We start from the raw sequence: 13,216 nt of genomic DNA, 5'->3' as shown, positions 1-13,216 counted from the left end.
AAGGAAAACAACAATATAAAATCTACCAGAATTTATTTCCCTATCTGTAAATAAATTAATCTGCAGTAGCGCTGCTGCCTCACAGTAAGGAGGCCTGGGTTTGCTTCCCGGGTCCTCCCTGCGTGGAGTTTGCATGTTCTTCCCGTGTCTGTTTGGGTTTCCTCCCACAGTCCAAAGACATGTGTGTGTGCGCCCAGTGGTGGGCTGGCACCCTGCCAGGGGTTTCTTCCCTGCCTTGCACCCTGTGTTGGCTGGGATTGGCTCCAGCAGACCCCCGTGACCCTGTAGTTAGGATATAGCAGGTTGGATAATGGATGGATGGTTGGCTATCCTCTCTTAAACAGAGTAACAATAAGGGATGTTTCATTATCTAAATTAGACTGCATCTACACTACAACAATTTCATTTAAAAAATAAACATGATCTCCATCCACACTAGCTTTTCAAACAGTTTACAATCGGAAACACATACAGGTGCTGGTCATAAAATTAGGATATCATGACAAAGTTGATTTATTTCAGTAATTCCATTCAAAAAGTGAAACTTGTATATTAGATTCATTCATTACACGCAGACTGATGTATTTCAAATGTTTATTTCTTTTAATGTTGATGATTATAACTGACAACTAATGAAAGTCCCAAATTCAGTATCTCAGAAAATTAGAATATCAATTAAGACCAATGCAAAAAAAGGATTTTTAGAAATGTTGGCCAACTGAAAGGTATGAACATGAAAAGTATGAGCATGTACAGCACTCAATATTTAGTTGGGGCTCCTTTGGCCTGGATTACTGCAGCAATGCGGCGTGGCATGGAGTCGATCAGTCTGTGGCACTGCTCAGGTGTTATGAGAGCCCATGTTGCTCTGATAGCGGCCTTTAGCTCTTCTGAATTGTTCGATCTGGCGTATTGCATCTTCCTCTTCACAATACCCCATAGATTTTCTATGTGGTTAAGGTCAGGCGAGTTTGCTGGCCAATCAAGAACAGGGATACCATGGTCCTTAAACCAGGTACTGGTAGCTTTGGCACTGTGTGCAGGTGCCAGGTCCTGTTGGAAAATGAAATCTGCATCTCCATAAAGTTCGTCAGCAGCAGGAAGCATGAAGTGCTCTAAAACTTCCTGGTAGACGGCTGCGTTGACCTTGGACCTCAGAAAACACAATGGACCAACACAAGCAGATGACATGGCACCCCAAACCATCACTGACTGTGGAAACTTTACACTGGACCTCACGTAACGTGGATTCTGTGCCTCTCCTCTCTTCCTCCAGACTCTGGGACCTTGATTTCCAAAGGAAATGCAAAATTTACTTTCATCAGAGAACATAACTTTGGACCACTCAGCAGCAGTCCAAAGGCCAGACGCTTCTGACGCTGTCTCTTGTTCAAGAGTGGCTTGACACATGGAATGCGACAGCTGAACCCCATGTCTTGCATACGTCTGTGTGTGGTGGTTCTTGAAGCACTGACTCCAGCTGCAGTCCACTCTTTGTGAATCTCCCTCACATTTTTGAATGGGTTTTGTTTCACAATCCTCTCCAGGGTGCGGTTATCCCTATTGCTTGTACTTTTTTTCTACCACATGTTGTCCTTCCCTTCGCCTCTCTATTAATGTGCTTGGACACAGAGCTCTGTGAACAGCCAGCCTCTTTAGCAATGACCTTTTGTGTCTTGCCCTCCTTGTGCAAGGTGTCAATGGTCATCTTTTGGACAACTGTCAAGTCAGCAGTCTTCCCCATGATTGTGTAGCCTACAGAACTCGACTGAGAGACCATTTAAAGGCTTTTGCAGGTGTTTTGAGTTAATTAGCTGATTAGAGTGTGGCACCAGGTGTCTTCAATATTGAACCTTGATTCTCTGAGATACTGAATTTGGGACTTTCATTAGTTGTCAGTTATAATCATCAACATTAAAAGAAATAAACATTTGAAATACATCAGTCTGTGTGTAATGAATGAATCTAATATACAAGTTTCACTTTTTGAATGGAATTACTGAAATAAATCAACTTTGTCATGATATTCTAATTTTATGACCAGCACTTGTACGTTTGTAGCCATTTGCCTCCAATGAGCAGATATGCATCACTGGAATCGAGAAGAAGTGTCCTCCACTCTAGAAGTTCATGTGCAGTTTGTGTTTACATACAGAGAATTGTAATGGTGAATAGGACTTAAAAAAAAACAAAAATCGTTTTGTTTGTACTGACGACTGTGTTGCTGAGAGTAATGCACCAGTATAATGTGAGAAAAGCAGCTGGGAAAATGTAGTGAGCAGGATCCAATTCAGGAAGGGCCAGTTAATGGAAGTATGATTTAATTTAGGGTGCAGTTACAGACTGCATTTTCAAACTCTACATTTTCACCCATCCACACTGCAATGCCGAGTCAGTGTTTTCAGAAATACTTGGCCCTGGAGAGCACATCCTAAAGTCTCCATTTTCAGCAGTTTAAAAACATCGAAGTGGTGTAGACAAAAAGGCCAAACACAAAAAATATCTGGATTTTTAGACGAAAACGTAATAGTGGATGGAGCCCAAATGATCAAAGCAGGAGGAAAAAGGATAAAAAATAAAAATGAAAGAGTAAACCCAGTGAAAATAAAACAAATTTTTATTTCATTAGAACAATCCCAGATTGCTAGCAAATATTCAGAATTAAAAAACAAAAATGGTGTGCATGAGTATACATCAGTTTTATACACACACACACAGACACACACACACAAAAAAAGTAAAGGGGTACAGAGCTTTCCTTTGACACGAAACACTCAGAACTGTACAAAAACAGAACAGTAAATCCAACAGAACACGAACATATTAAGAAATAAAAATAAAGAGGAGACACAAGGTATCTTTAAGCAACATACAAATTAATTTAAAAGTGCTTTGGAGCATTTTAATCCCAGTGTATCACTTTCAAGCAAAACAGAAACACCCACTCAAGTGTTCTTGTCGTGTGGGAAATTGTGGCATGACATCTCATTTCTGGTGTTTGACATGGAGACATGAAAAGTAACTGCTGACAACCAGGGGTGTAGGCAGAATCTAATTTCAAGTTGGAGAAAGTACATCAATCGTAATTCCAAATGACTGATCAAAGATGGAACAGCCATGAAATATACTTCAAGGGGGAGCAGGGGCTCAACCTTGTAGACAACACCTCTAGCTTTGGCTAGGCCATCAATTAACGAATGAACGTACTTGAGTTTCTTAAAAGTGTTACTTGGCACAGAGGATGGTCAAGATAACACTATAATGCAGGAGACAACCGAGAATGTAGTGGGGTAGGTTGACAGCAATCCAGTCACACACCCCAAAATACTAAGTGGAAACGGCACTTCCTGCCAAAAGGCAGGCTAACCCATCAAGCTTCCACATTTGTATGAACTGCCAAAAAAAAGTTGAGCGCAAAGGCAGCCTCTCTTTAGGTAACAAAATAATACAGTGCAAGTGCACAACTGCTTTCACAGCAAAGTACATAAAAATCAACAAGTCCAACCATTCTCTAGACACTCAAGGAAAACTGGGAGCCTTTTGTAACCCAGTTACAAACAACAGGAGACAGTAAAAACCTCAAACTCAAAAAAAAAATAAATAAATAAAAAATCCCACCCAAATCAGAATAAACTGTGGTGGATCTGTAAGTGGTATGGGCACACACATGAACTGGCAGGGAAGCATCCTGAAGCATTAGTGATTACTCTGTAGAATATGCAACGGAACTGTTTGGATAGACAGTGTATTGTTGTTTAAGCCACGCTTGTGCAGATAGGAAGAAAAAAAAAAAAATTATATAAATATATATATATATTATATATATGAACCAAAAGGGACATCCTCGCAATCATCATGATGAGAAGAAAAAAAAAAAAAAAAAAAAGCTTGTAAATTGAAATTTCATAAATTTCCAGAGTCATGAAACTACCAACACAGAAAAAATAAAAAGGCTCCTACCAAGCAATCTACAGCCTAAGGTTTATTCACCCAGTCTGAGCAGCATGGGAAATGCAACAGCATCTCTACGGAGCCTTGCGTGCACCTGTATGAAAGAACACAAAAACGAAGATGTGCGTTGGGTCCCACTCATTCCAGGATGGGTCTAACAGAGGCATGAGATCCGCCGTTTGCAAATGTCCTGCCAATACGTGCAATTTGGAAAAGAAAGCATATGGCAAACGTTCAAGATAAATAACTGCTTGGCTTTCCTCCACAAATAACGGTGTTCAAACAAAATGAAGTTTTGCAATTTGCTACATCTTTTTTTTTTTTTTTTTTTTTATATAAGGAAAGTGACATAAAAGTAATTAATGCAAATGTCAAAAAGGTTATGGTAGTTCATTTTACCTGTAACGACATCAGAGTTGCATGACTCCCTTCATTTTGAAGCACTGCACATTTTGCAGAGGACCAAGATAATGGTCAAAACAGTGCCAAACACTCTAGCTCAAGCCCCCAGTTTCCATCTCTGTAGGGCAGACACAAAAAATAGCTGCAAGGACAGCATCAGTGCCCTAAAGCATTCAATCTATAAGGAAAATAAAATGATTAATAGATTGGCAAATGCACTGGATAATGAGAGAAGCCCTATAACCCCCCCTCCCCCAAGTTATGTATTACTCCCCAAGATATGGATTCCCATCTTGCTTAATTAAAGAAAGATCTTAACCCACACAGTGTTTTGTTTTTTTCTACATCAAATACCGTGACTGTCTTGACTTAATCTTATGACTTTGCTTTGGACCCCCAGAGGTGTATATTCGCCAGGGATGCTGCTAGCTGAGTTTTTGTTTTCCTCTCCTCTACTGCCAACTAGCTGTAGTTCAACAATTAATTAGTGGACCGATACTGTTGGGTTCCATTGACGTTAATCAGCTTCATGCCAACTAGCTGTAGTTCAACAATTAATTAGTGGACCGATACTGTTGGGTTCCATTGACGTTAATCAGCTTCAAACTACTTTGCTTTCCTGTCTGTTTACACAAATCTGTGTCTGTATATAAGTGTTCATTACGGAATTAGTAATTTGTAAAGTTTTATGTTGTATCTATGTGTGCGCTTGTCACTGTGCCTGCATTCACTGAAGAGCACCATGCAAAAATAAAATGAATTAAATGGGCATAACTGCGGTGGGCTGGCGCCCTGCCCAGGGTTTGTTTCCTGCCTTGCAGCCTCTGGGATTGGCTCCAGCAGACCCCCCCATGACCCTGTGTTAGGATATAGTGGGTTGGATAATGCATGGATGGACATAATTAAAATCATATGACCCAGTAAAACTGCCTCCCAATCTGCACAATGTGGGCAAACCAGTATTATGGAATCAATGCAACTGACTGGACTTTTTGTTTTCCAATTCCTCCATTGTCAACTGGACATTTCTCTACAATAATATCAATAGACAACTCTGTTTGAAATGGCCTTGTTTAATGTGCGTTTATAATGTATATTTTTAATCTGTGTGTGTGTTTGTGTGTACATTGTGGTTTGTAAAGTTTGCAAATGAACTTTATCTGTGAACTTGTTACAGTTCTATGAGCCTATGCCCAGCAAAGAGTACTATACACATATTTTTTTTTTCTCAATTGACAATAGGAGTTGAATGGATTGCTACACTGTATATCTGCTTGATTTTTAAGCATATAGATAAATTAATATATTACTTGAAAAAACACAACGTAGGTGCTCAATACTGCACACTATAAGGCGAGTGAAAAAGCCAACAATAAAGTATTGTTGCACTAGTAGTGTGGTGAGGGAAGTCCTAACCTTTGGCGCTTTATTGTCAATTTACTATTAATTGCAGAATTTAGGTAGCGTTTTCCAAACAATAACTCGTTCCTCATAAAGAAGGCAAGCAGAGCTCTTGGGCTATTTCTTCTCTCTCTTTTTGCAAATAAATCTTACATTATTTATTATGGAAACTTCAGCACTAAAACTTTAGCAGTCTATACTTGCAATTTACCATCTTCGTGCAAGGCTCACCATCTAGCTCACACTGGCTAATCTAAGCAGCTGGTCCTATTGCCACTTCAAGCATGACAAGCATTCCTTTTCACAAAAGAACTCCAGTCTCCGTACAAAGAAAAATCCTAGCTGCTTTGTATGAAGTCAAAAAAGGTGTACACTTCCCTCCGCCCAGGTGCATTTACCAAGTGCAAGTAATTAAACCCATCAAAGAAAAAGGACAAAAAAAAAAAAAAAAGAGAGACAGCAAACAACTTTGGTAAACATTTTCTAAAATGCAAAGTATTTCTTTCTTCCTCAGAGTCCTTCCCAACATTCATTTTTATGACCCTCGCAGCAGGGGTCTTCCTCTTCCAAAAGCCACAACATTCCAAGATGGACAACCACAAACCTCACAGGGAGGCTTTTAATGGATGAAGACACCTTTTGTCCCAATTACTATTATTAGGGAGCAGAAGTCTCTTGTAACCCTCCACAGGATGAGACAAGCTTGTGCCCACTAAGTCCCAAGCAACTGAAACAAGCAAACAGATTTGTGATCCAGTCCCACTGTTGACCTCCATCCCTAAAAGCGAATTTGCCACCTTTTGGGAGGGGGGTGGGGTGAGGGAACAGGACAGAAACATTAAATTAAAAACCCCCTTCCTCTTTCTAATTGACCTGCAGATGCCAGATTTGACACAAACGTATGCAGACCATTTTCTGTAAGCTCTGCTTTCAGTTTTACTATTCAAATCTCATTTTGTTGGGCTTGTCTTTTTTCTTTCTAAAGCAAACCATTGTGCTTCATGGTAGGAAAAAGAAAAAGAAAAAAAGTATTTTAATTTTCTCTTTTCCACAAGAGTCCCGAGCATCATCTTCAAACAGAATTTCATTTCTTCTTGTCTTTGTGTTTCTTATCTGGCTTCCTGCCCTGCTCAACTGCCAAGTTCCTGGGCATCACAATGACACTGCCGTCACTCCCATACTGCAGGGAATACTCATTAGCTGGGTAGGGCCTGCCATTCTCATCCCGCAGCCGATTGAACACCTCTTGGTAAAGGTCCTGCACCTTCTGCTTCATCTGTCGGATGGACCGGATGAACTCCATTTTCTCCTTGAGAAGCCTGGACTTGTCCTTGCGCAGGTCATCAACACTGTGCTCTAAATTCAGAATGGTGTCCAACTTACGCTTGCGGCAGTTTTGTGCAGCCATCTTGTTCTTGCCTCGTCTGCGAATGTCTCGAATAAGAGTTAACTGTGCCTCACTCAAGTGGTGCTTAGAAATGAGCTCATTGAATTCTTCAACAGGAAGGTTGATGATCTTCTCGTTAGAAAAAGGGATCTTCATGGCCCTTGCTCTTTTCTCATCACGGCTAGACTGTCTATCTATAAAGTCCTCATGATGCCTATCTCGTGCACCATTGGACTTCTTGCTGGCACCGACAGTAAGGTTCAGTTCATCTTCCTGTGGTGAGCTTGGGGGTAAGTTATAAGTGTGGTTATGGTTGACATGCTCAAGCTGGGGTAGATAGTGGAACTGAGAAGGATCTTGGTAGCTCATTCGACAAAACTTGCTGTACTCTGGCTGATAGCCCCCAACAGCTCCTTCGTCAAAATCAACTGTTTCAGAATCAGTGTTGTATCCCACAGCACCCTCCTCGGAGAAAGAAGAAGAGGAGGAGGAGGAGGAAGAGGAGGAGGAGGAGGATGACGTTTCTGAGCTACTTGGAGAAGCTGGGCTTCGGCCAGAATCAAGAGAAAGTCCAGAGTCAGAGTCCAACTCCTCCTGCAGCTGAGATGCCTGTGCTTGACTGAATCCTTCCTCCATGGCAAGATCCAACCAACTAATCTCATCCAGCATTGCTTCCTCCAGTAAGGTACTGATGGGGTCAGCAAGGTCTGGGGTTGCTGTGCTGTTAGAAGTATCGTTGAGAGGAGGAGGGAGAAACATGTCCGTGAGGTTAGTGGCTCCAAAGGTGGCATTGACATCAGTGGAATTGCTTGAAGACAGGCTTAAAAGGGTGTCAGGAGGTCCAGTCTCCATGGTGCATGAGTTTACTAACTCTGGGTTGAAAAAAACAGGAAAGTCTTGGCTGCAGCTGGGAAGGGAGGCTTGGTGCAGACTTACATCTTCATTTATAGGAGTGTTGCTGGACAGATTGAAATTATCAGAAGGCCCTTCCCCAGAATGCCCGTTAAATGAGGTGTCTAAAGAACTATTTACTTCCATCTCCTGTAAAACAGAAAAAAATGTAAACTTTTTAATAGTGTTTGTACAGGGGCTTTTGACTTACAACTACACTGAACCTAAAACAGTATCGTCCAACAAGAACCAAATGAGGACAAAATACATTTCCTCCTTACACAAATCAAACGTTATTATACTGAAAAGTCATTTCTAAAGGAGTTTGATGGAAAAGTATGAGGGCTAGGTTACACTGGCTTACCTGAAGCTCCATGAGGGCCATGATGTCCTGCCATTGTTGCTCTAGGTCCAGAGGAACATCTGTGGATGGCAGTAGAGGGGACAGCAGTGGTGTCTGAGAAGAGGATGTTGAAGGGCCTTCCAATTCAGGACCAACAGTGCCTGAAAACTAAAGCATTGAGTTTTTTCACACACTTCTGTATGTGGTCAAACACAAAACAAAATCTGCCATGTTACATGTAAAAATGTATGATGTTACAAAAATACACAACCTTGCCATAGCCCTGGGGATCTCTAGATATCTTAAAAGGGTATTTTTGAGGCATCAGGTGTATGAAAATTATGAGAGATTTCCTAGGTTCCTCTATGTTTTAAACAAATCTTAAAAATGCTCCAATGTGAAAATTAAAGTGCACCTTCTTTCAATTGTTCGATTTTATAACGGGCATAGCAAACAATCACCTCACCACCACCAAGTCTCATAATTAGAACAAAATCTTTTTATGTTGCACTTTGAGATTTACTGCTAATGTAAAGTGCCCTATAAATAAAATGCATTATTTTTATTATTATGATTAATTAAAATCTAACCTCATGTGACAAAAGAAAATATAACTGAATTTGATTTCAACAAAAATAAATACCGTATATACTTCTGTATAAGTCGGGTCTTGAAGCCTGAAAAATGGATCATAAAATCAGACCCCGACTTGTACACCTGTTCAAAAATGCGACACTTATTTATTTTTTTTAAACATCTTCTTGCTTCCTCCAATCTCGCATCAGTTTCTCAGACACATCTAATTTTGTTGCGGCAGCGCAGATACCAATTTCTTTTGCCACTTCAGCAACTTTTAATTTAAAGCAAGCTTCATATTTTCTTCTGATCGAACGCTCCATCGTAGATGAGGGATGCTCTTACAATAAAGGTGTATGAGGGTGTGAGATACAAAATAAAAACACAAAACAGTGCAAATGTGACTTTGGAATAGTTCGGGTATTACCATGCAGTCACACGTAGGCACAATACATAGGAAAAAAAGGCCGTGTGTTCCGTGGTTACTCTCTCAGGTGGATGTTAGCATATCATAATCTCTTGGACCAAAAGCGTGAGTTTTCCACATTTGACTTATACGACCGACATTATAAAATACCGGAAATTGTACAGTAAAATCAAGCCCCGACGAAACGCAAGTATTTGTTAAACGTTTTACTGATGGCAAAGTCAGCATTGGTAACATTTACTATATTTATAGAGGCCCTGGATTTCTGGATGCATCTTTCGGGTTCTCCGAGATGTCTTAGGGCAGGGGTCCCCAACCACCGGTCCGCGACCCACTACCGGGCCGCAGCCGTCTGACAGTCGGGCCGTGAGAGAACTGCCGGCAACGGAGACTCACTCAGACTTTTCAGAACGCTTGGCGGGCGGGGCTTTGTAGCGGCGCAGAGAGGAGGAGAGAGACCGAGGTGAGAGAGTATTACAACAAAGTATTGTTACGGTCCCGACAGTTTCCCCATATGACACAAGTCTATAGAAATCGCGTTACTACGAAGTACATTCAGCAGATGCTTTCATTACAACAAAGTGACCTTGAAATGCCTGAATGAATCATCCACAGAGCAGTTAGATCTGTGGTCGCAGCTCAGATGTACACGTTTGCACAACGATCCCCAAACAGAAACATTGTAAAAAAAATTCTTTCTTCGAACTTTCCTCGTACTGTTTTTTTTTTTTTTTGCTGTTTTTGTTTTCTGTGGTTTTCAGTGATACCTTTTGCTTATTGCTTGTCAACATTTGAAAAACATCCATTGGAATTTAACTCATTGTCACCCTCCTATAGAAACGGCAGACACGAAAAAAACGATAACAGTGTTAATGTTTGTGATGTGCAATCTGCTGGAATGGCAAATGCAAAGCATATGTCTTTGCTATATGCAAAAAAAGAAGAAAAATCTCAGGTTGCAAACGTATGCGAACTGCTTAATAACTTAATAATAATAGAAATGTTATGTAAATTGTGTATAAAACTGCCCCCCCACTCCCCCCGCGACCGGTCCGTGGAAAAATTTGCATCTAATAAAGTGGTCCTTGCTGTCAAAAAGGTTGGGGACCACTGTCTTAGGGCATCACACTGCCTGTTATTCTTGATAAAAAAAAAAACACACAACCACAAAATTTTTTTGCAATATAACACCAGCCTTGATGTATTACAAGAAACTTTCACTCTAAATCAAGGGATGTACGAGAACCCTATTGGAGGCTACAGTATACTTCTTGAAATGAGGGACATGCTCTCATCAGATAAGAGGTAAGCAGCTGCCCCATGGACCTCGGTGGTGAAGCAGGAGGTTAAGTCAGTAGCACTGTCACATATTTTAATGTTTACATTTTTGTCTGTCTTCTCTGTGCCTTTTTTGACGTACAATCTGCTGGTCCTAATTATAAGGACAGTGCTAGCACAGAGCAACTTCATAGTCATGTCCTGCAAACCAGTAGGGCTTCAGTATTTTTTTGGAAGGGGCAATGAAAGCAACTGATTTAAATCAAGAAGGGAGTGAATGAAAGATGAAAAGAATGTCCGTTATGGTCATAAACTAAATAATCATATTTCATAAATGTTGGATGTTAAATGTAACAAAGCTCATTTTTCTAGGCAGGGTGATTGTTTTATTCCCCCAAGTAGCGTTCAACTAAGGAAACAGTGAGAAAAAAAACAGACTAAAAAACTGATGTGCATACTTTGGGTAGCCAGGCCTGTTGAAGAAACATACCCAGTGGAATGTGGAAAACTAAATGGGAGATAATTTCTAGGCCCATAAAGCTGGTAAAGTCCTGCTCAGGTGTTACTGTTACATCTAAGACATCAGATTTATACTATTATCACATCTGATGGAATCATTACTTTTGAAAAAAAAATTAAGAAACAGCTAATCTCAGTCCAGATCATATTAAAAAGCTATTTTTTATACTGCAATACAAGCTAACTCCCTCCAGACATTGCAGTTTTCTCATATTATATAAACGCAGAGAACACAACTTGTGTTAATTATTCAGTTGTTTGTTATACTTTTCTTATTTAGAAGCATTCTGTACTGAAATATAATTTCTTCAGGTCATAGCAAGGTGTGAAATTAAACCAGTCACAAATTCAAAGAAAAAAGAAACCTGAAGAGATGAACACATCTCAGATTGCTTTTGTTTAAATAATATAAATACACCTCTACACATTCATTAATTGATAAGTGACAACGAACTACCAAAATAATCATTAGTTGCAGCTCTAGATATTATTTCAGCTCAGAAGCATTACAGAATTTAAGGTAGATTGTGAGTGAGTTTAAACAACTTCAGGAAATTAGTTTTAAGTGTGGAGAAAGAAGTTTAAGTTTGCAATTTAATTTACAGACATGATCCAAAATGAACAAGCTTAATGAACAGACATTTACCTCAGCTTCTTCACCAAAAGGAAATGTGGCCTCTAGCAAACGAAGGCATTCCTGCAAGGATAAGGCAGTCTGATCTGTAAGGCCAGTAACCTGTAAAAAAAAATTGTGCAATTAGCAAAAAAAGTAACAATCATGCCCATTTTACTAAACATAAAAAAATTTAAAGACATGGTGTAAGAATCACTGTTAATTACTCAATAAAGAAACAATGACACACAGTCATCTTATGGTATACAATTATCTGTTAGATTCAAAATAACAGATTTTTAGCTTTCAGGGGACAAAAACACATAAGACTGTCAATCATGACAACCTTTGTATACAAGTATAGCACTGTACATAATTACATATAGACCACATATTAAACAGATTTTACAATCCTGCTTTCAGGTTATGCAGTACAAGACAAGCAGAGCAATATGAGCCTGGGAAACTAAGCTGTGCAAAGACTTGACTTTTCTAAAATTTATACTGAAATTTTTAAATCACTCCCTTCTCAGTTTGACCCTTGGCTCTTCAGTATATGTTTTCCTAAGTAGCACTGCAGCCCCCTCATAACAGCAACACATCCAATATACACATAACATTACTTCGCCATTAATCTTTTTAACTGTGAACTAACACTTACAAACAGCATAAAACTCATAATCTACAGTTTGTGTGGCTTTGTCATGTTTGAATTTGTGCCTGTACTACTTGATAAAAAAACATCCACTAATTAAATACACGTAATGAGATATAACAACAATAATGCAATAAGCCATTTCAACAACACTGCCGCAACCTTAAGAGTTTCTGCCGGCCATACACTATAAACTCAACAATTAATGGCATGTAGTTAATGTACATTTTACCCACTTGCTCGGGAATGCTCTCTCCTGTCTCGCCATCTACAGGCAACGAGTCCGGAGTTCCTCGTGAGTTCAGGCCATTCCTCCAGCTCTCACCATACTCTCTGTCATCACTCTGTGGCTTCTCCACTTCATTGTCTTTTTGCCGGTTGCTATAATCGAACACATCACGGCCTGCCCCCAAGTCAATATCTTGCCGCCATAAAATATCAATTAAATCTATGTCCTGGAAACATAAAAAAAAAAAAAAAAAAAAAAGAATTAAAAAACATAAATCCACTGTTATACAGTCATATGAAAAGGTTTGGGAACCCCTCTCAGCCTGCACAATAATTTAATCTACTTTCGACAAAAAAGATAACAGTGGTATGTCTTTCATTTCCTAGGAACATCTGAGTACTGTGGTGTTTTCCAAACAAAGATTTTTAGTGAAGCAGTATTTAGTTGTATGAAATTAAATCAAACGTGAAAAACTGGCTGTGCAAAAATGTGGGTCCCCTTGTAATTTTGCTGATTTGAATGCCTGTCACTGCTCAATGCTGAT

At 39.7% G+C, this 13,216-nt stretch overlaps 1 protein-coding gene across 1 annotated transcript in view; it reads right to left on the bottom strand.

The window, feature by feature from the left end:
• Positions 1-2,599: 2,599 nt before the first annotated feature.
• The window catches only part of nfe2l1b (nfe2 like bZIP transcription factor 1b), a 38,334-nt gene continuing 27,717 nt past the window's right edge, over positions 2,600-13,216 (bottom strand). Inside the window, exons 3-6 of the mRNA XM_028819911.2 lie at positions 12,680-12,898; positions 11,822-11,911; positions 8,397-8,543; positions 2,600-8,182 (exon numbers count right to left, since the gene is read on the bottom strand). Coding sequence (XP_028675744.1) covers positions 6,839-8,182; positions 8,397-8,543; positions 11,822-11,911; positions 12,680-12,898 — 1,800 coding nt within the window. The 3' untranslated portion in view covers positions 2,600-6,838. The remainder of the gene's footprint in view (positions 8,183-8,396; positions 8,544-11,821; positions 11,912-12,679; positions 12,899-13,216) is intronic.

This window comes from Erpetoichthys calabaricus, chromosome 14 (genome assembly GCF_900747795.2).
Source record: "Erpetoichthys calabaricus chromosome 14, fErpCal1.3, whole genome shotgun sequence".
Classification (NCBI taxonomy): domain Eukaryota; kingdom Metazoa; phylum Chordata; class Cladistia; order Polypteriformes; family Polypteridae; genus Erpetoichthys; species Erpetoichthys calabaricus.
The sequence above is the reverse complement of the archived record's forward strand: the minus strand, read 5'-3'. Positions and strand labels throughout refer to the sequence as shown.